The sequence below is a fragment of the Meriones unguiculatus genome, chromosome 6 (genome assembly GCF_030254825.1).
Source record: "Meriones unguiculatus strain TT.TT164.6M chromosome 6, Bangor_MerUng_6.1, whole genome shotgun sequence".
Classification (NCBI taxonomy): domain Eukaryota; kingdom Metazoa; phylum Chordata; class Mammalia; order Rodentia; family Muridae; genus Meriones; species Meriones unguiculatus.
Window position 1 is genome coordinate 24,598,993 of NC_083354.1, and position 21,517 is coordinate 24,620,509.

General features: G+C 52.4%; 1 protein-coding gene across 1 annotated transcript in view; it reads left to right on the forward strand.

The window, feature by feature from the left end:
- The first annotated feature begins 2,750 nt into the window (after window positions 1–2,750).
- Smad3 (SMAD family member 3) overlaps window positions 2,751–21,517 on the forward strand; it is a 106,402-nt gene continuing 87,635 nt past the window's right edge. The window contains exon 1 of the mRNA XM_021652529.2: window positions 2,751–3,378. Coding sequence (XP_021508204.1) covers window positions 3,173–3,378 — 206 coding nt within the window. The 5' untranslated portion in view covers window positions 2,751–3,172. The remainder of the gene's footprint in view (window positions 3,379–21,517) is intronic.

Below are 21,517 nucleotides of genomic sequence, written 5' to 3' on the forward strand. Positions count from 1 at the left end.
GCCTGACTAGTTATTTCCTCCCGTCAGGGAAACGAAGGGATGGGTGATGGTCCCTTCTGGGGTCTCCGCAATGTCAAGGCTCTTCCATGCGAGTGACTCCTCTCCTGTCTTCCCTCCTCAGGTTTCCTCCTTTCCTCCATATGCAAATAGCTTCCCTCAGACATGGCTTCAGCTGTGGGTGACGCCCTTGTCCTGGTGAACTGTCCTAAGGCTTCTAATGCTCTTTCTTTCACCATGCTGTACAGGTGAGAGGCTAGAGGTTTGGCACAGCTGAAGGGTCAAGGGCTAACATCCAAAATCACGTAGTTTCCAGGGATGGAGCCTGAGCGCCTTGTTTGATGTCCAGGTTAGTAATAACTTTGTTTTCAGAGAAAGTTTCACTGTGTAGCTCTGGCTGTCCTGGTACTCATTCTGTAGACCAGGCTGGCCTCGAACTCACAGAGGTCCTCTTGCCTCTGCCTCCCAGGTGCTGGGATTAAAGGCGTGTGTCACCACTGTCTGGCTGAAATTAACCTTTTACTGGAAGATGAAGATTGCGCAGGCCCCTTCCAGTCCTTCTCTGCCCACCTACACACACCTCCATCCCTAAGCCTTTGTGAGTCTCTGGGCTGGGAGCTCCCGTGGACAGCGCAGGCCCCTTCCAGTCCTTCTCTGCCCACCTACACACACCTCCATCCCTAAGCCTTTGTGAGTCTCTGGGCTGGGAGCTCCCCTGGACAGTGTGGACAGCTACCTTCCCCTTTCATCGGGCATCTGCCAGCAGGCAGCATACTTGTGACATGGAACTGCTGAGGAAGAGCAGGATTTGACTGAACCCAGCTCCCCAGGCCACCCTTCTCCATTCATGGCATCAGCTCTGGCCTCCGGTGGGCCTAGTTGCGTCTTGCACTGGATTGCTGCCAAGTCCCAGCACCTTTGGAGAGGAAAAGTCCTGAGAACATTTCTGACAATATCATAATTATGCACCTGTGAAAAGAGCTTTTGTTTCACAAATTGTGTCATAGCCGCCCTTTGCAACTCTAGAGTCAGGAGTGCGACCTCAAGAACAAAACCATACAAAAACCTGGGTTTAAATCCCGCCTCTGTCCCTTGGGACTAAGCTTCCCAGGACTTCCAGGGCAGCAGTTGGATTGTCTGGGTTGAAGACAGCAATTAAGACCTCCTGCCTTTAATGTCAGCACTCTGGAGGCAGAGGCAGTAGGATCTTTTGAGTTTGAGGCCAGCTCTGCTCTGGTCTACAGAGCGAGTTCCAGGACAACCAGGGTTACACAAAGAAACCCTCTCTTGAAAAACCAAACAACAACAACAAAAGATCTCCTTCCTTTCCCGTCTCTAGCAGAAAGTAGAAGGCAGGCACCATCCAAGCGGAGTGCAGGAGCCCGTGTTAAGGTCCATTGGGCCTCAGGGATCCTCCTTTCAGGACTTGGCATCAGGGAAGTGGAGGAGAGAAACCACAGCCCCTGACAAGCTGCGGCTAGCTGGGACCGCCTCGGTGACAGCGCAGGGGCCCCTGAAGCCCCTGGGCTGGCTCTGTGGGATTGGCCACACCTCATGGGGCTTTGTAAAGCCCACCGGCTCTTGGTTTGCAAATAACCACTTTCTCACCATGGGGGTGGGGGCGCTGTTAAAAACCAGCAGCCTTAGCTATAGGCTAGCCTGAGGAAGAGGCTGCAACCAGATAAAGGAGCTGAGGGCCAGACCGTGGAGGGACCTTGGGGCAACCCGGCCTGAGTTGGGCTAGTTGGGGGTGTGGAGGGAGGGCGGGGAGGAGAGCCCCAGGTTCTCTTGAACCTACCCAAAGTCAGGTTCCCTTGACTTCCCACCTAGGCTATCTTTGAGTAAACTTCCGGGCTTGCTCCGCCCTGAGTACGCCAGATCACTGCTTTGTAAACAAAGGTCTTTTGCTTGTTTGGTGTCGAGTTTCAGACCTTTAGCAACACCCTGTAATGTTAATTTTCCCCTTCCCCCAAAGAAAAATCCCAAAGCGCCCCCATTCATTCCTCCAGGAACGCAACAGATGTCTTTGCGGACCGTGTTCTGCATAGAGCTTAGTTCACGGAGCCCAAGGAACCCCTGGCTCCAGTTATTGTTCAAGCTGTCACCGAGGTCTCTTAACTCCACTTTTAAGTCTCCCTCTCCCCTTTCCCAACTCCCTCCTCCGCAGTCTCGGGCAGTCAGCTGGTCTGATCTCACCCAGCAGGAAAACAAAAACAAAATGAAACACCCCCCCCCCCCCAAACCAAACCAAGCAAACCAGCCCAGCTTCTGAGCGGAATCCGCGCGCCCCGGCTTCCTGGGCCTGGAGCCTTACTGAACCCCTTATCGCGCCCAGGGCCCCTCCGGGGTGCAGCCAGCCCGTGGCGGGCCGCGCCTGTTCCCAGCGAGCCTAACGCTCTCTGGCCCCTGCAACTGCTTCTGGGCCTATCAAAGGCTGCGAGTCCCCAGGAGTCCGGTCCCGCGGCACTTGGCAAGGCTGACGGCCGCCGTGCCCGGTGGCCCACGTGGGCGCGCTTGGCGGCGCGGGGCGGGGAAGGCCGCGGGTCCTCCCCGGAGCAGAGCGCGGGGGAGGAGCGGGGAGCCCCGGCGGCTAAGGGGCGGCGACAGCGCTGGGAAGGAGGCTGCACGCGGAGCTGCGTGAAACGTAGACTTGGGAGCGGGCGGGAGAGGAGCGGGGAGCGCGGCTGCACGGCCCTAGCGGGCCCTGCAAGGCGGCGATCTCAGGAGGGGAGGAGGAGGAGAAGGAGGAGGAGGAGGAGGAGGAGGAGGAGGAGGAGGGCTGCAGAGGCGGAGGGATCTGCGCACCAGAGCCATCCAAGCAGGCAAAGTTTGGCTGGGGGTTGGACTTTCCTTCCCGGAGGCGGCACCCAAACAGCTACCCCGTGCGGAAACCCAAACTTTCTACTGCCACTCGGAGTCTCGCGGCCGCCGCCTCCGCCCCGCGCGCCCGGGGCCTGCCCGTCAGTCTGTCCGTCCGCGTGGAGCCGCTCGGGCGCCGCCGTGCTCCGGATCCCCGCAGCTGCAGCGCCGCTGTCCTGGCCCGGACGCCCGGGCAAGTTCTCTAGAGTTAGACGCGAAGTTCGGGCGCGGCGCGGGCCGAGCTGCCCCTCTGCGTCCCGGCGTCCCCAGTGCGCCCAGCCCCGCCGGGGGCGCCGGTGACCCTCCCGTGCCAGCCATGTCGTCCATCCTGCCCTTCACCCCCCCGATCGTGAAGCGCCTGCTGGGCTGGAAGAAGGGCGAGCAGAACGGGCAGGAGGAGAAGTGGTGCGAGAAGGCGGTCAAGAGCTTGGTGAAGAAGCTCAAGAAGACGGGGCAGCTGGACGAGTTGGAGAAGGCCATCACCACGCAGAACGTGAACACCAAGTGCATTACCATCCCCAGGTGGGGGCCGGGAGCGGCGGGGGGTGCCGGCGCCGGCCCAGCCCCCTAGTGCGGCCGCGCTAGAGGGAGGGCGTGTGCGTGTGTGTGCGCGCGCTTGTGGAGGACGGGGAGTGGGTGGAGGGACCCCAAACAAAACCTTCGGATCTGCCCAGGCTCGGAGCCCAGGTTCCGTGCGGCACTCTGGCTTCCAGACCTCAACGATCGCTAGCTGCCTCCGGGCAGCGGGGGGGTTGCTGAGCTTGGGCCCCCACTCTCGGGGCTTTGGGCTCCGAGTGGAGGCCCCGCTTTGTTCGGCTGTGCTGGCCGAGCCCCTCCTCCGCCGCCGCCTCCCGCCCCGCGCTCGTGGAGGTGGTGGCGTGTGGCCCTTTCTTTTCTTCAGCTCTGTTCCCCCACTTCTTTTCCTCGTCTACAGGAATGCAGTCGGTACAGCTGTGGGTGAGGAGCGGTAGCCCGTTGATTGACAGATTCCTTCTTCGCTCTTTCTTGTCTTGGGATTAGCATTTTTATCGAGTATTTTTAGATTTGGTTGTGCCAGCCTTCCGCCCCCTGTGCACGCATGCACGCACGCACTTAGTTGCAGAGCAAAGCACCTACTTTGAAGCGGGAGAAACAAGTGGTAGGAAGTAGGGGCTTTCCCTCTTCCCACCCCAATCCTGCCTGCTTTGCCTTCTTTTTAATCTAGACTTTGCGGGTGCCTAGAACTGAGCAGGCAGCTTCAGACAGATAAAAACAAAAACAAAACCCAGAACTTGCCTCCCATGGGCCCTGCATTCCTGTAGAGCCCTCTTTTCTCAGAGCGCTTTGCCATCTGTCCTGACCTCCTTTATCCTTCCCATCGGGCTGGAGGAGTCCGGCGGGAGCTCACAGATGGCTGATGGAAAGGGTCAGTGACTTCGCTCCCGGGGCCTTCCAGAGCTTAGCCGCGCCTGAGCGTTGGGTTGAGGGCGCTTTAGCCTTCTCTTTCCTCTTCTCAGACACCTTTAAAGACTGATTCCAGAGGAGGGGCAGGTGGGGATGTTTGGGGGTGTCCCAGGCTGCAGAGCAACGGAGAGAGGGCTCCCAGGGCCTAGATAGCTGAGGTCGTCATCCTGAGCCAGGGTGGCCTCATCGTTGGCCACCTGCTCAAGGCAGCTGTGTATGGGCTGACATTAAGGCACAAAGCAACATCTGTCCACAGGAAATCAGGGTCAGCCTTCCCTGGAAAGAAACACCACATATGGTGGGAATGCCAACTTAAAAAAGTAATTAAACAAAACCAAAACAAACAAAACCAAAATCAACCCCCAAACCTGGGTAGGTAGACTCCCATCAATAAAGCGAGGCGAGGCAGTGTGTTGTCTGTCGGGAAGAAGGCTTGGCCTGGGAGCCTCTGCCAGCTGGCTTTGGGGGAGGCGGTGTGGCGTGCTGGTCAGAGGCACCTGGGCTTTGGCTCCAGTGAAGGCTCCTGGGTCTCCTGGGGTGGTTGAGTCTCACAGGGCTCTGTCAGATCTGGAGAAGCAGCCTTCTCCCTATCTGCCTGGTGCACCCAGACTGAGTGCTTTATGTTTTGACCCCCCCAACCCCCAATGGTTTCAATTATGAAACAGCTGTTCGAAGTGTTTCACAACTTACAAGGCACTTTCATATGGCCTGATGAAGGCCTGGAAGAAGACAGACCTGGACTTCGGAAAAGGCAGCGAGGGTCTAGCGCCATCTTGCTTTTGATCTGGACAGAGCTTAGCGGTGTCTAGCGGACCCTTCCTCCAGGCTGTTTCGGACTCTGAGTGCCAGAGGCACCCTCATCCAGGGGTGGTGGTAGGTGGATCTCTGCCTGCAAGGTTCTTAGTTACTCTTTGGGCTGGGGTCAGCTTGGAGGAGAGTCTATGCCTTCCTTGTCTTCATTTGCCCTGGGACCTTGCTCTCCCCTACAGCCCTCCCCAGCCACAGGCTAACCATCCCCAAGGCTTCCTAGGTCTGGGCCCCTTCAGCCTGCACTGGAGGGCGGGTTCAGAAGCAGGGTTTTTGTTCCTTGGTTCCGTGGTTGCGCTGAGGACTGAACCTAGGGCTTCCTACGTGTTAGGCAGATAATTGCCATTGAGCTACCCTACCAGCCCTGGGATTGTTTTCCTCCATCCTGTCTCCACTAGAGAGACTCAGTTGCTAGGGTGGATCCAGACAAAGGTGGATTTCCATCTCTGGGTTCTGTGCCCACGCCTCTGGGTCACCCTGTCTCCCTTGGCAACGGCTGCTGCTCTGGCCATGGGCAGAGAGCTAAAGGCTGTGTCTTGGGGAGGCAACTACTTGGCTTCACGTTAGTGTTCTCCTTGTGTCTGCCGAGCCCCAGGGTTGCGAGTCGCTTGTCACATCGCTGTCTTTGAGAACTGGGGCCTTGGAAAGCAGACAAAGGAAAGTGTGTGACTTAGTCACCTGCTTCGTGTGGGGCGGGACACCGGGTGCCTCGGCGCATTCTGTCAAATCTGGAGCCGGGCTTTGAGGACTCCCAGCCTGAGGTGTGTAATGTGGTAGCTGTCTGCCACATGCTGGCCTCGTAGGTTCCCCAGCGCTCTGCAGTGCCAGCCATCAGGATAGCTGGAGTGATGCAGGCTTGCCACCGCAGGGGTGAGGTGTGGGAGTTTGACCTTGCGGCACAGAGGGGAGAGCAGGCACCTCAGATCTGGCGGGGTGAGGCAGGGCCTAGGCAAGTTCCATGCCAGTAGCCCAGTCCCACCTGATGAGTGTCTGAGAGGAGCCACAGGTGTCTTCCCCTTCAGTTCCTAAGGGAAGCTGAAGCATCTGCCTCTGAGAGCTACAGGTCAGCCACAGGGCATAACCAGCATACCTTAACCTCTTTCCTGCCAGGAAAGGTAGCTCATGCTGCCATGTGTGCTCCATGGCTCAGCCAGTTGTTTCCTTCTGGACCAAGCTGAAGGTATCAAGGGATCTTGGGTTTTCTTGCTCGCAGCACCAAGTCCAGAGGAAAATTCGAGAAGTGAAGTAGATCTGATAGGAAGCATCTCCCCCCACCCCCAGCCCCTTTGTTCACTGCCTTTGTAGTGTGACCTCCTCCTGGGGCCTCTAGGAATGTTGCTAGGCTACCTTCAGCGGGTAGAAAGGAGAAGTATCTTCACCTGTAACAGCTTTCTCTGGCTTCTGGGGACAGAAACACACCAAGACTCAGCAGGTCTCAGCACCTCGGGCCAACCATCTCGCTGTAAACCGTCGTCAGCAGCAAGCCTCCTCCCAGGGACCAGCAGGCCGCCCATCAAGACGGGCCTCAGAACAGCAGGTAGCTGACTAGAGGGCTGACCCGAGATTCAGTGTTCTCTGGGCGGAGGGAACTTTGACCCTTGCTGCCTGGCTCCTGGGGCTCAATGTTTGGACCAGTAATTGTTGCAGGCAACTCTCAGTTTCTGATCAGACATTATAGAGCTGCTTTTTGTGTATTCGGTGATATTAAGCAGACCCACGTGATACGGTTTTTTGAGTCAATGTTATGAACCCTAGGGAAGGATGCAGAGATGCATTTGAGAAGACAGAGGGGTTTTTGGAGTGTGGGGTTGGGGTGGGGTGGGGAGGAAGACTATGATATATATATGCCTTAAATGTGAAGGCTCACCAATAGAATATTGAACAGCGAGAGCCCCTGCTTTCTCTAGAGAAGATAAGCCCAGGCCTGCCTAGACTTAAAATCGTCTTTATCGTATTAAGGTATTTATCTATTTATTATTAATTTATTTATGTGGTGTGCAAGTGTGTGCATGCTGTGGTGCATGTTTGGAAATGAGAGGGCAGCTTAGAGAGGTTGATTCTTTCCCCCGTCTGAGCTCCGAGGCTCAAACTCAGGTCATCAGGCTTGGTGGCAGGCACCTTTGCCGGCTGAGCGTCTCACCAGCCCAGAACCTGCACGGATGGGTGTAAAACTGGGTGAGGGGGAGGCCTCAGAAGTGTCTGCAGACGTGCTGGGGTGTTGTGTGTTTCGCCTTCTGTCCTTAGCACTTAGTGATGGTGGGACTTACTGTCACTTATCAGGTGCCCTCTGCGATGGCAGTGGCTGGGCACCTGTACCCAAGGAGTTCAGCAGCTCTGCCCCACGAGACAGGGCTTGCAGGGCGGGCGAGGGTTGCACAGTGCTGCCTGTGGGAGGTTGGTGTGTGTATGCTGGGGAGGTTGGGGAGTGCTGGGAGCTGGTTGGGGTGATAGTCTGAGAGGTTTGGGCTGCAGGAAGAGCATGGGAACTTGGTCTTTCCTTTATTATTATTAGTGAATATTCACTGTAGATTCATTACAACATTTTTGAATCTTGTATTTTGCTCATATTTACCTCCCATTACCTTCCCTGATCTCCCAATCCCCCAATGATAATTCCTCTTTTACTTTCATGTCTTACATCTAAAAATAAAGCCCAACATAATGATCTCCAGTTCTGTCCATTTTCCTTGAAATGACAACAGTCCCTCCGTGTGTGTGTGTCTTTTGAGACCTGAGGACAGTTGTCTTGAATGACACCTTTATCTTCTTTGCCAAGCGGACAGCTGCTGTGGCTGTCTAACCTGTCACTTGCACAGAAGGGCCTTGAGCTCAGTGCTGCCTAGGACCCAACCAGAAAGTGTTTTCTCTTTGTAAAGGGCAACTTAGTGTTGTAAACCTGAAATTTAGGTTTCCTTGGTGGGAGCTGGGACTCTAGCAGGGGACTGTGGGTGCTTACCCTTCATTTTGGTATGACTTGGCTTTTGGTGTCTTTCAGTGGCATTCTAGAGAAAAAAAATTCCACAAACCCCAGTTTGAAAATGCATTGGAACTTTTACTAGGATATCTTCTAGACATCTTTTCAAGGACATAACCGCTTAAAAGTGCTTTGTCTATGTGCATGTGTGTATTTTGTGTGTGGGTGCAGTGCCCATGGAGACCAGAAGGGGCCGCCACCTTCCCAGATGGAGTTACGGTCAGTCGTGAGTGGTCTCTCCTGCTGCTGGGAGCCTAACTCCCATCATCCGCCAGAGCAGCCTGTGTTCTCAACTGCCTCGCCATCTTTCCATCCTCTGCAACGTTATTTTACTTTATGTCTGTGAGTAAGGATGCATGCATACCATAGCTCACGTGTTCTGGGAGTTCCAGGCTTTGAGGTCAGGCCCGTCAGGTGTATGGCAAGAGTCTGCTTGCTGAGCCATCTTGAAGGCCCTGGACATAAACATTTAGATGACCGTTTTTAACTATTAAAAAATATTGATGAATGACTCACCATCTAATTTCGATGAGAAATGCAAGAAGTTGATGAAAATGGAGAGAATTAGGTTTGAGCTTATCACATTAGGTATCTAATTAAAATGAGTTTTTGAAAAATAAATATTGGTTTAATAATGTAAATTTGTGATTGCCGTATTATAATGGAAAGAAAAGTAATACAATTTAATGGACTGAATGACTATTAATTTCCACTCATTAATTTATTAGGAGGTTCTAATGCCATTTGGTGTTGTGCACAGCCATTAGTGTGCCTCTTTGTGGAGTAAACAGGCCTGGGCCCGGCTTGTTCACCTGAAGTGAGACTTTATTTTGGTATGACGTCGCCCTAGCTCCTTCCATAGCCCCCTCTGAGAAACAGATTCCCAAGATGGAAAGCGACCTGGTCGTGAACAGCTAGTTAACTTATGTCCTTATCTCCTTGGCTGTACTGACTGGTGCAGTAGCTACCTTTCTTGTTATTGTGTGAAAATATCCCAACAAAAGCAGCTTGCAGGGAGGAGGGAGGGCTCGTGTTGGCCTGCAGCTTCAGGTGACAGTTCATGCTGGTAGGAAAGCCAGAGAGCAGGAGCTTGGAGTAGCCGGTCACGCGTCATCCCCAGTCAGGAAGCAGAGAGGGTTGAATGCTGAAGCTCAGCTCCGTTTCTCCCCTCTCTTTTTTTTTTTTTTTTTGTCCAGGATGGTTAGAAGGGGGTCCTCTCACCTCCATGAACCCAGTGGAGAAATTCTCTTATAGACATGCCCAAAGGTGTGTTTCCATGGTGATTCTAAATGTCATCAACTTAATCAGGAATAACTACAACAGCAGGTTAAACATGAAAACAAGACAATGACCCCACTTGTGTTCCCCAGTCCATGACTGATAGTGTTGTTCTGATGGGTAGACGGTTGCTGGTGCGGTGGAGCTAAGAGACAGGGTCATCCTGCTGTGTGTGTGCTGGAGGTGACCAACTTTTCTCCATGGCTGTTGGACTTCAGTCTCCCCATCTTTCCTCAAGCACAATGGTTCCTAGAAACAGTAGCAAACTGCCACGGGGATCCTTTCATTTATTTATGTATTTGTGTGTATGTGTTTGTGGGGTGCCATGTGCCATGGCATGTGTGTGTATGTCAGAGCACAACTTGAGGGAAGCAGTTATTTCCAGGTGGCGCCTGGGGATCAGATATAGGTTGTCAGGCTTGGTGGCAAATGCCGGTGCTCGCCAAGCTCCCCAGCTCAGGAGTATGGTTTCTAAAACCATAGAACCAAAGAACTTTCTAGGAGACTGGTCTATTTATTGTTCTGCTTTCACTTAGTGCGCCTGCCAGGTGCTCATGCCCTGCACTGGGTCACAGGGACATGATGAGAAAGAGGGCTAAAGGCTAGCTCCTTTGCTTCCCTCTGTAGCTTCCCATCTGCCAGCTGGTTAAACATGGCTTCTTGGGAGCCATAAGACCGCTGTGTGTGGACCGTTGTGTGTGTTTATCTCTAGTTAATTTGTAAACAGCATCTGCTTGGTACTAAGGAACCAATCCCCTCAAACTCTGAAATGTATTAACTCCTAACAAAGGTGACTCTGTGTGTGTTGAGAGAGAGAGAGAGAGAGAGCTCGTGCACGCATTATTCTGTGTTGACTTAATTAACAGTGTGAGAAATAAGGTATCTGCAGGCCCAGCGCCTGTCTTCCGTGCTGTGTCTGAGGCCCCTGCTGCAAACAGCTGCGTGCCACAGTGGCACGCTGCTGCACGATGTTTTGACAGAGAGACAAACACAGTAGAAGCCTATTAATTAAGAAGTTTGGCTGACTCTGGATCCAGCTAAAAGTTTGGTTAGCAGGCTCCATAAATGCTATCAGAGGAAACTTGACGGTGCTGGGTCAGGGTTGTTTTGGAAAGCAGGTGTGACAGACATGCGTGACAGACATGGGTGGGTCTAGCCCCTGCTCTGTTTTTGATTGGACGTGTTACCTGGGGCGTGTCACCTAATTTCTCTGGGTCTCAGTTCTCAGTTGTCACATCCTGGTGGAGGGCTCTCAGGGCTCTGGCTTCATTTCCATGTGAAGTTTCTGAAGGCATTTTAAAATTGCAATGTTGCCAGGCATGGTGGCACACGCCTTTAATCTCAGCATTCTGGGAGGCAGAGGCAGGAGGATCTCTGAGTTCGAGGCCAGCCTGATCTACAAAGAGAGCCCAGGACAGCCAGGGCTACACAGAGAAACCCTGTCTCGAAAAACCAAAAGGAAAAGTTGCAGTGCCTTTGTTTTGTGTGTGGAGAGAGCACACGCACCTAGGTGCGGGAGTGATGGGCTCTTTCATCACGCGGGTCTGGGGAGGATCAACAGTAGGTCATCAGGTTTGGTGGCACGCACTCAATTACACACTGATTTTTTTTTCTTTTTGGCATACTGCTAGTTCATTAATTGAATCATGAATCTTCTTTAATTATTATTCCAAGACTCCATCAGTCCAGTGCCAATTAATTTATAAAAGTGAAAAACAGCTCCACAATTCACTCTTTCATTTTGGTTATCTTCTCCCCTTGCCCTCCCGGCTTCCTTGCCACTCTCCTCTAAATCTAAAATTGAACTACACAGGCGTGTAAAAATACCCAGCAGAAGCGTGAAGCCCGGAGACTGTGCGTCTTCGGATGCAGTGAAGCGGTTTGCCTTTCTTTGTTGCTATTTTTGACTATTCTTGGAGCAGGAAGTTGACTTAAACTAATGACCACAGATGCCTAAAAATGGTTAACTGTCAGAGGTGGGCATTCTAGAAGATACCTGTGGAAATGTTTGCTCATGTCAGCGTTTACCCAAGAAGCTTCCTTTATTTATTTTCAAGTGTCTGTACAAAGACAGACACTACCGCGATTGCGCAAGCACAGAGAGCAGGAGGGTTACAAGTTTGAACCCCGTCTAGGAACTGAAACACTGCTTTCTTTGAGTTCGTTCTTTTCTGTGTCCTGAGGCTTTCCCCACTCACATCTGGCAAGGTCTCTGTGCTTTGCCAGGCATTTGTTGGGGGCGAGTGCTGTTTAGAAAGCAGCATACAGGTTTGCCTTGGACACGAGGGTATCCATCTGACGATAGCCCTCGCTGCCAAGCTTGGGGTTGCCCAGTGCCCAACCAGTTGTGGCTCAAAACACACACTGTTTTGGTGTGTGTGTGTGTTTGTGTGTGTGTGCGCACATTTGAAGCTTTTGACAATAGTAATGGTTTTTTGGGTGTGTGTTTTTTTAAAGGTCTGTTTTGACGATGTCACAGCTCAAAAGTGCCAAAAGGCATTTTTTCCTTAAAAAATCACCTCTGGGCTGAGCCCAAATGTGGAGTAATGGATCCAGAAAGAGCCTTTTTTTTTTCTTTCCTTTCCTTTTCTTTTCTTTCTGTCTATCTTTTTCTTTCTTTCTTTTTTTCCTCCCTGGTTACAAGTGTCAGAACAGACTGCTGAGGCTGAACACTGGATCTCTCTCTTTGCTCCCAAGCCTCTCTGGTATAAAATCCTAGCTTGCCCAGGCTCTGACTCTAGGTAGACTGCACCTCTCCACACATGTGTCTTTGTGGCCATTTCTCTGTTCCCGAATGGGCTTGCCACCTCTCACCTGTGGGGCAGGAGAGGAAGCCAGGATGTTACAACCAAGCAGAGACAAGGACAACATAGAGACTGGTGGCCTTGGGGTACTTCAGCTCTCCCGTGTGAAAGATGGGAATAGGACTGCCAACCTCGCATAGAATAGTGAGCTAAGATGGGGCAAGTACCCAGCCTATGTGTAACACTCCGCAGCTCATAGTAGGTGCTCAGTAAATGCTCTTTTGCTTTTGTCAAGAAGGACATTTGGTGATGGCATCAGCAGGGCACCTGGAGATCCTGGTCTCAGAGCTCACCAGCTGGAAGAATGGCAGCTCATGTAAAGGAAGGAAGGATCTTTTTTTAATGCCTGTACCCCAAGAGTGCCCAGCCATGTCACTCATTGGCCAAGGTCCTGGTGGACTATCAGAACACTTGATGTTCTTCAGAGGTCCGCCCCTCCTCTCTGTTTCCCTCCCACACTTCTCCATGGTCACTTAAAACATTGTTTGGTTGACTAAAAATAATAGCATTGAAAACAAACTTGATGAATCAGTGCCCCTGGGTGGGGGATGGGTGAGATCCCCACGCGGAGCCTGTGACTCACAGTTTGTCACTGATAGCTGCCTGTAAGTACGTGTTTATTGTTGCTGGTGTTTTCTTGGGACAGGGTTGGAATGCTGTCCTCCTGAAGTTTCACCTCAGCAGCTGGCCTGGCTGTTGACAGAGGCTCATTGGTGGTGGGGCTTTTGGCTGCTTCTGGAGTTGTGGAGAAGGGGTTCACGCTTAGAGAAGCAGGTTCAGCCCTAATGCTTGCTGAGCTCTTCTTCGTGAGACAGAGCATATGCAGGGCCAGGGAACAAGCCTGTGTCAGACCTGCTTCTCCTCTTCCAGGCCCAGCTTCTAAGGGCAGACTCTACCACAGACAGCAAGTGTCCTTACGGGCACAAACATAGCACACCGGGTGCTAGGGGCCTAGTTAAAGAATTGTGGAGAATGTGAAATGGGGTATGCAACACAACCATGGCGGCCACAAGGGCCCCAAAGTGTAGGATGTCCTCGAGGAATCCAGGCTGCCTCTCCTGGGTCCCCACATTGTGAACCGAGGTGTGAGGGATTCTAAACTCATACCCGGGCTTCTGGGTTACAGTAAGGCATTTCCTGAGGTGGGATGCCAGGACACTTTCTAATCTAATTTGCTCCCCGTGCTCTCTTTGGAGAGCGTGTGCACAGACACTCTGCTGCCCACTCGTGTTCGCAGCAGGCCTCATAGCATGTGCTCAGCAGAATGGCCCTGGGGAGGCCCCTCCCACCGTGACAGGGACCGGCTTGTGGAGAAATCTCCAGGAATTGATTTTCCTCCCCTGGAACCCAGGCTGAGGTGGGTTAAATGCTGCTGATCGTACTGGCTAGCTTGAGAGAGAGCCTGGCCCCTGCATGCGCACTTGCTTTTGGAGAACTGACTGTGTTGGGACTCATGGTCACAGAAATGAAGTCCTCTCTGTGGACTGCCCGGAGGCACAGAGGGATGTAAGCACAGGTCACAGAGAGTGTTGTTTAAGAGCCCAGAGGGAGAGCAGCCATCCTCTGGACTCCAGAAGGTTTCACCGAAGAGGGAATGGTCCAGCGGGGTCTTCATGGATGCACCAGAGTCTGGGAGGAGGGTTGGAGGCTGTGGAGTATAGGCCAGACACTGTGGAGAGGGCTAGTGTCTGGGAAAGACGGGCAGCTCGGGGTGGCTAGAGCAAGGAAGTGCAAGCAGCCAGAGGAGGCAGAAAGGATGGTGCCAAGAGCTTGGGTCAGCCAAGCTCGGTGTCTGGACCTTGCTCTGTAAACGCCCAGATTTTCAAGCAGAGGAGTGGTGTCTGCCACTGCTGCCTCCTTTCCTTCCCAGGCCTCGAGGCCAGTCACAGCAGGTTTACTGCCTGAGTTATCCAGGTCAGAGACATAATCCTTAGACCGCCATGTGGACAGCTCTAGGCTATGTCTGGAGCAGGTTGAAGTAGTGTTTTGCCCGTCAATAGCAAAGACGCCTTGTTCAGCCGGGAGGCTCCAGAGTGAGCGTTCAGGTAATCAGCCATGACTCATGTCGTGGGTTCCTTGGGAAATGAGGGGGAATGTTCTAAGCTCTGTGGATGCGCAGTCTCCCTAAACAAAGGCCGTAAGACAGGATCCTGATCCTTCTGGGTCTCCCTAGGCCTGGCCCAGAACCTTTATGCTGACTGTCTCTGGCCAGAGTACCACGTTTTAATGGCCATCTAGGCCAGGTTTCCAATTCCAGAGTACACTGCGGCCAGCCAGCATAGCTGCACTATCTACAGTAGCCTCAGAGAATGTTATCAGTGGATCAGAAACAGGCTCTGTCTCTTAATGAGTCAGATAAGCCAGGCAAGGCAGTGCATAGCTACAGTCCCAGCGCCCCGGAGATCGAGGCAGGAGATTGTAAGCTCCAGGCCCAACCTGGACTACTTAGTGAGGCCTTGCGGGGTGGAGGGGCAGTGAGATGTTTTGAGCTGATGGGGGATGTTTGCTGCCAAGGCCCACAACCTGAGCCAACTCCTGTCAGTTGTCCTCTGATCTCTACACCTGCACACGTACACACACAAAAAAAGAAACTGAAAAAGAAATGAAAACAAGAGAGTGAAGTACTCATTTAAACAAGTGTTTTCCTTTATCACCGAGAACAAACAGAAATCCCATCACTTATCTGGACAGTACCTATAATTTACCTTATCTTTGGAGAGTCCCTTGCTGCTGTTGCTAACCTAAGTTGATAGATAAGTTTTTGTTTTTGTTTTTTCTTTTTTAGATAAGCTTTTGTGTCTGTGGGTTTTTGTTTTTTAAGTGTGTGACATTGTTAGGCAAAATCAGGCAACGTATGACTGTGGCGTGCCCTGAATTTGGATCTCAGATGCTCCACGTCAGGTATTAGTGACTGTGTACAGTGCCTCCCTGTCCTCGTGCGGAGAGAGGGACAGAGTCTCGGCTTCTAGAGGACATTCGTGCACTCTGTGGAGCTGTTTGCAAGAAGCAGACGATAGGCTGGGTGACCCCACCATGACTGTGACGCACACACAGTTCTTCGGGTTTCCAGGTTCGCGTCCAGATTCTCGCAGGGCCCTTTGGGGGCCATGAGCGCTTCACATGGCCAGCAGTCTACCCTCAGGCCCGGGTGCCCCTGCCTTTGTTTTAGAGAGAGTTATGCTGTCGCTCTTGTGCTGTCAGAGATGGTTGGGTTGGCAGTGCAGGCCTCTGGCATGCCCCGCGCCCCCCTGAGGTGCTTCTGCTGCGTGGCATGTGGACAAGTGCTGGCGGTGGGCTGGGCGGCAGCGTGCGGGTTCGGCCACCTGCTCCGGTTGTTTGTCTGCGGCCCTCTGGATAGGTGAGGCTGAGGCTAGAGGGTCAGTGGCAGGATTTGGAGTTTGGTTGTCTGAGGCTTGCCTCCAGTGCGTGTCATTTTCTTATAGCTGTGATAGAAACAGCATTAGGGAAGTCAGGTTTGTTTTGGCTCACGATTCATGTAGAGGGCGTGGTCCACCAATGATGGAGAAGATACGGTGGTGTGGGCTTGGTCTGTGGTTGTAGGAGCTGGCAGTGCTGTCTGTTGACACCTTGGCGGGTCAGGAAGCATGGTGCTGGACAGAAGCAGGGCCAGGATATAGTCCGCAGAGGCCCACCTTGCCAGGCCTACAACCTCCCCAAGCCACATCCCAGCTGAGGAGAGGGGCTGGTGTTCATCCAGACCCAGGACCCTGTGGGGACATTTCAGATCCAAGTAGCATCACTGCTGCTGTCTGTGCTCTGTCCCGTGGTCACCAAGGGGCCTGATAGGAAAAGCTGTGAGAATGGCATTGTTCTCATTTTGGAAATGAGAAAATTCAGGTCAGATTCCTTAAGAAAGCTGTTTAATGTCTCGAGAAAAGGGATGGGCAGAAAAATAGGCCTGTGCCTCCTTCTAGAATTGAGGTGGCTATGTTTGTGGTACATTAAGCCACGCTGGAGATTTCCTCTATTTTTTAAAAGCTTTAAAAGTTTATTTTATGTTTATAGGTGTTTGGATGTTTATGCCTGCAGGTAAGACGAGGGCATCAGATCCCCTGGATCTGAAGTTACTGACTGCGAACCCCAGCATGAATGCTGGGACTGAACCCGGGTCCTCTGCAAGAGCAGCCTGTGCTCTGAACCTCTGAGCCACCTCCGCAGGAATGCTCTGGGCGTTTGTAGGAGTACAGTTTGGTTATTAACAATCACGGCCAGGCAGTGGTCAGGTCTGAGTGAGCGGTCGTCCTGAGCCGCTCATTTCGGCACCAGTGACGGTGGTGTTCAACCACAGTAACTGCGAGAATTCTACCAGCGGGTTTCCATGCCGTTGCTCAGAGTGACTGTGTGAGATAGCCAGCCTGGGAAAGGGACTGGCCTGGAGGTCCTGCAGTGAGTTGGCAACACAGAATTAAAACAGGCCCAGATGCTCACCTGATCTGGTGAGGTCAGAGTGAGGGCAGAGGCGCCTGAGTTAGGGCTGCGTTGGTGCTGATGTGGAATGAATGGAGCCAAGTGAAGGAAGAGGTGAGGTTTGGGGATTATAGAGGAGTCGGAAGCAGTGGTATCTTAGGCCCTGCCCTTTGTGAACCCAGGGCTTCATGGCTCTTGTGCTCCTGGGTGACATTGAGTGGCCTGGGGCAGAGTTGTCTTATGGGATCACAGGGCGCTCCTGCCCTATTTTATCCTTACAAGTGTGGTTATTAGCCACAACTGGAGGAAGTGTAGTGTTTTTTTCATCCTTCTGCAGACTTCTGGAAGGTGCTGAGGAAGGAATTAACACCAAGCATGCCTTTTCTTTTCCTTTGTGCTACGTACACAGACTGTGCCAGCTTGTGGAGCCACCACGTGGCCCAGAGTAATGAATGCCTGTGCCAGTGGAGTTCTTCGGAAGACACAGAAGGAGAGCATGGCTTTCCTCCTAACCCCTCTCTTCCTCCTCTTCCTCTTTCTCCTTCTCTCCTCTCCCATCTCAGCATTTGTTTTTGCCATTGTCTAAAGCTCATCTTCCTTCCTCTGTTCCCTGAAGAAATTTACTGGAAATCAAGGGAGAGACTTGAGCTCTCTGGACTCTTAAGCTGTTGCACAGGCAAGGCTCTGACTTCTAAGCTCATAGGAATGCAGCCGAGGTGAAAGGGATAGTAATAAGGCAAGGAAAGCCGTCGGCGCCTGCTTGGAGAATGTCAGTGAGTTCTGCAGTGCCCATTGTCTGCCTCAGTGGCTCTGTGGCATCTGATAGATCTAACTATTTGCATTTCCCCCTCGGTCACCTGCAGACATGTGCATGAGATGAGTATAGGCACAGAATAAGGATTACCTTATATCCTGGCTCACTGGCAGAGCCCTTGATGATGAGGCTTTTGGCCCTTATGTCTGGACCCTGCAGTTGCCCAGGGTCCTACCTCCCTCTGGTTCATCTCCCCACTCGGCATTGCAGCCAGGCCTTCTGTTTCAGGATGCTTTTGGCTGAAGCTATCCTGAATCCCAATGAACAACTTCTGCAATATAGTGCCCCAGTGTCTCCTCCAGGTGTGGAGGTTCAGACGGGCTCCCCTTCTCACCTTGCCGTCTTCAGCTCACTGGTCTTCAGTCTTATCTTCTTGTGGATGGTTCACAGATGGACACAGCTGTTGAAAACATAATTAAAAAAAAATGTATAGCCCAGAGGCCTCTGCCCCCAGGCCTCCATTCTGGAAAGAATCCAGATGTGTCACTGGCCTCCGTCATGTTACACAGAGTCAGTGGCAGAGATAGTGGGTTGTCAGCAAGCTTCTTGGACCCACTAAGTTACTTAGTGTGGCTCTAGGTACTTCTTAATACATGCTGACTATTAGTCTCCTCCGGGGAGACTCCAGGCTCGTACAAGTAAGTCTCTCTTCCTGTGAACAGCATGGGAAAGAACTCATGTGCTGGGTCCCATTTCCTGCTCTTGCTGTCAAGGGGGAGATGCTTTATGTAACTGTTCAGAGCACCTAGGAGACAGCTGGCATCCTGGGTCGTTGACAGCTTTAGTTGGGAGGTAGAGAGACAGAAGGGCGGACCAGAGGGAATGCTCAGGGCCTCTGAGTACTGTGCCCAAGGGCTATGCGTTTTGTGACCCAAAGCCAGGTCGCTTAAGGCAGGTCAGATATCTGTCTCCACCAGTTAGTTGCCCAGCATCTCACTTTCCTTTGAGTGGAGATAAAGCCTGCCTTTGCTTTTGCGGAGGGGGGAGGGTAGGTACCACACCCAAAGCTTCCTTCCTCAGGGCAGGAGTCCTCTAAAGATTCCCAAGGGATTCCAGCTTCAGAGTTAGCTGTGTTCCAGGCTAGCTGCACCCCATTTGCCTCCAATCTGCCCCGTGTCGTCTCCTAGATGCATACCTGTGAAGAAGGTGAAAACTCTGATGTTGCCTTGGTGAAAACCAGTTCAGGCCCATCACACCAAGCCGCTGCCATTTCCTGGAGGAGCCCTCTGTAGATGCGAACACTGGGTCTTTTCCCAGCAGAGATGGTCTGCAGGTCAGCTGATGAGCTTGGCTCAGTTCATTGCAAACAGCCTGTCCCTGTCCCTCACTGCTTACTTTCCTGTTGACCAAGGAGTTCTGATAAGTTTCAAGCCAATTCAAGATGTTTGCCTGACTGAGTTGCTGTTTTGGCTTTGACTCTCTTTCTTCCTCTCTTCTTTCTTTTTCTTGTGTGCAGGTGTGAGTATTATGTCCATGCTACGTACATGTACCTGTGGAGGTTAGAATCCATATCTACCTCTATTGCACATCGCCAGTAGGTCGTTTGGCCAGTGAGCCTCCTCTCTACCTTGGCTCCTGCAGGATCCGCTTGTTGTACCTGCCAGCACCAGGCTCAGAGACATGCCACTGTGCCTGCATCTTCATGTGGACGTTGGGCTCTGAACTCGGGTCCTTAAGCTTTTGTAGTGCACGTTTCATCCACTGGGTCATTTCCCTGGCCCCTTTGTTTAAAAAGTGTCACCACTAGGGGTGGAGAATGGAAGGGGGTTGTCTTACCACAGAGTCCTTTTGAGCACGGGCCTGGGACCCTACTAGCTACTTTTCCTTGAAAATTCTTAGGTTCCCAAGAGTGTGGTCAGGTGAGTCTGGTGGTAAACCCCAGCTAGGCTGTCCCAGTTAGGGACCGGTTCTGTTTTGTAAGCCCTGGTTCTGAAGTTACTGGTGTAGGGTTACCACATGCACGGCACACAGGCGTGTGAGGAGCTGTGCCTGGGGGAGGTCCCCCAACTCTTGATGTGACCACACTGTGGACCATCAGCTTCAGATGTTTACTCTTGCCTGTTGATGAGCAGGAAGTGTAGCTGTAGCTTGTCTTTCATGGGCTGCGTGGCTGCCTTACTGGGGTTCATGTGGGAAGTGGTTACCAGCAGGAGGAAGACGGACTATTCAGAGAAGGGCTCTGCTCCAGGGATGTTTTTGAATGTCATCATTTGGCCCTGTTTCTTTCTTTCTTTCTTTCTCTCTCTCTCTCTCCTCTATCTGCTTAACTTCGGTGATGGGAAAAATGGAACCATCTGCTGGGCATCATTCTGCCCAGCTGGGCTGAGTCACAGCCCTAACTCACACTTCTCTCTATGGGTTTCATTTGTGACCGCTGTGGGGATGATTTCCAGGCCTGCAGTTCTTCGGAGCTCCAGGGCCTCAGCTTCAGCTCCTGTCTTGGCACCGCTCTCCAAACATCTGGGTGACACCTGAACCTGTGTGGGTACCGTTTCTCGGTCCTACCTGCTTGTGTCTTTACCATCACAGGAGCCCCCAGGCTCGATGAAGCAGAAGACAGCGTATAGACAAAATGAAATGCAAGGGGCCTGTGATGTTTGGAGGTGATAGTTCACATCCGTAATTCCCAGCATGCAGGTGGAGGCCGGAGCTTCACGGTTGTCCTTAGTTACTTAGCAGCTAGGAGGCCACATGAGGCCTTGCTCCACACAGAGTGAACATGGGACCTCCAATTCCAGGGTCATGCTTCTCTGGTGATGCTGAGGTCTCTTGACCACTCCTGCTGGTAGACATTGGCTCTGTGACTCTGGGAATGTCACCCTGACATCCTATACACTGCTCCTCGTGGCTATATAATGACAAGCCTGAAGAGAGACTCTCAGAAGGTCCATGGCTGTCCTTTTATTGGACAGCTCCTCTCTAACTCCTCCCTGGCTTCTTGCCTGTCTCTACCCATGCACTTTCCTGAAAGATGAGTGGATGTAGCTCTTCATCAGTTCCCACCTCCAGAAGCAGCCCATTCCTTAACGGCCTTATTTGAAGGTACCACCACCATTCTTTATTTTTTATTCTTTATTTACCAACCTGCTGTCGTCAGTGGTTTGGGTGGAGATGGTTGAGAGCTGCAGATCTATCAGAGAGTTGAAAAGCCATTGTCTTAGGATTTCTACTGCTGTGATAAAACACTATAACCAAAAGCAACTTGGGGAGAAAAGAGTTTGTATCAGCTCACACTTCCATATCGTAGTGTACCACTGAGGCACATCAGAGCAGGAACTCAAGGCAGGAACCTGGGCGGGTGCTGGTACAGAGGCTGTGGAGTGGTACTCCTTCCTGGCTTGTTCTCCGAGGCTTGCTCAGCCTGCTTTCTTTCAGACCCCAGGACTGCCAGTGAGCTGGCCCCATGCCACATCAACCAGCAGTCAAGGAAATGCACCACAGGCCTGCCCAGCAGCCAGTCTGGTGGGAACATTTTCTCAGTTGTGAATTCCCTCCTCCAAAGTGAATCTAGCTTTTGTCACATTGACATGAAAACTAGCTGGCACATCTATAAACACCTTGCCTTCCCCAGACCCACCCGTGGTGAGATGGCGCCTCACCTGGACATCTGTGCCAGGCTAGGAGAAACCAGGCCACAAGCTAAGAGGAATTTGCCTTGAGCTCCAAGCTCGGGCTTCCTGTGCTTCACGGCACCAGCTGCACTGCAAATGCTCTGCCATGAAAACACAGGAAGGAAGAGGAACACGTTCGCAGGTTGGTTAGAGATTTTGAAACCAGCAACCAGCCTCTCTCATCCCTGAGAGGCCAGAATCCACTGCTGGCTCAGATCTCTCTGTGGGCTGCAGTTCCACAGAGCACCCCTTCAAATATGGCGCAGGCCCAGTCTGCTAATGGCTTTTCCTGGGGCCCTCGGCCAGCCACGGGCTGAGGACGTCTGAGGACTCCGGTACTCCAGTGCTGACCGCAGTGTTTCAGGAGCTACACTGCCTTTGCCTTCAGGCGTCTTTAGGGAATGAGGTGAAGTCTTCTGCTTAGGCAGCTGGGGTGACCTCTAAAGGCATCCCGTAAGCACACAAGTGTCCTGCCCCTTCCACACTGCTCTGCCCCCTTCAG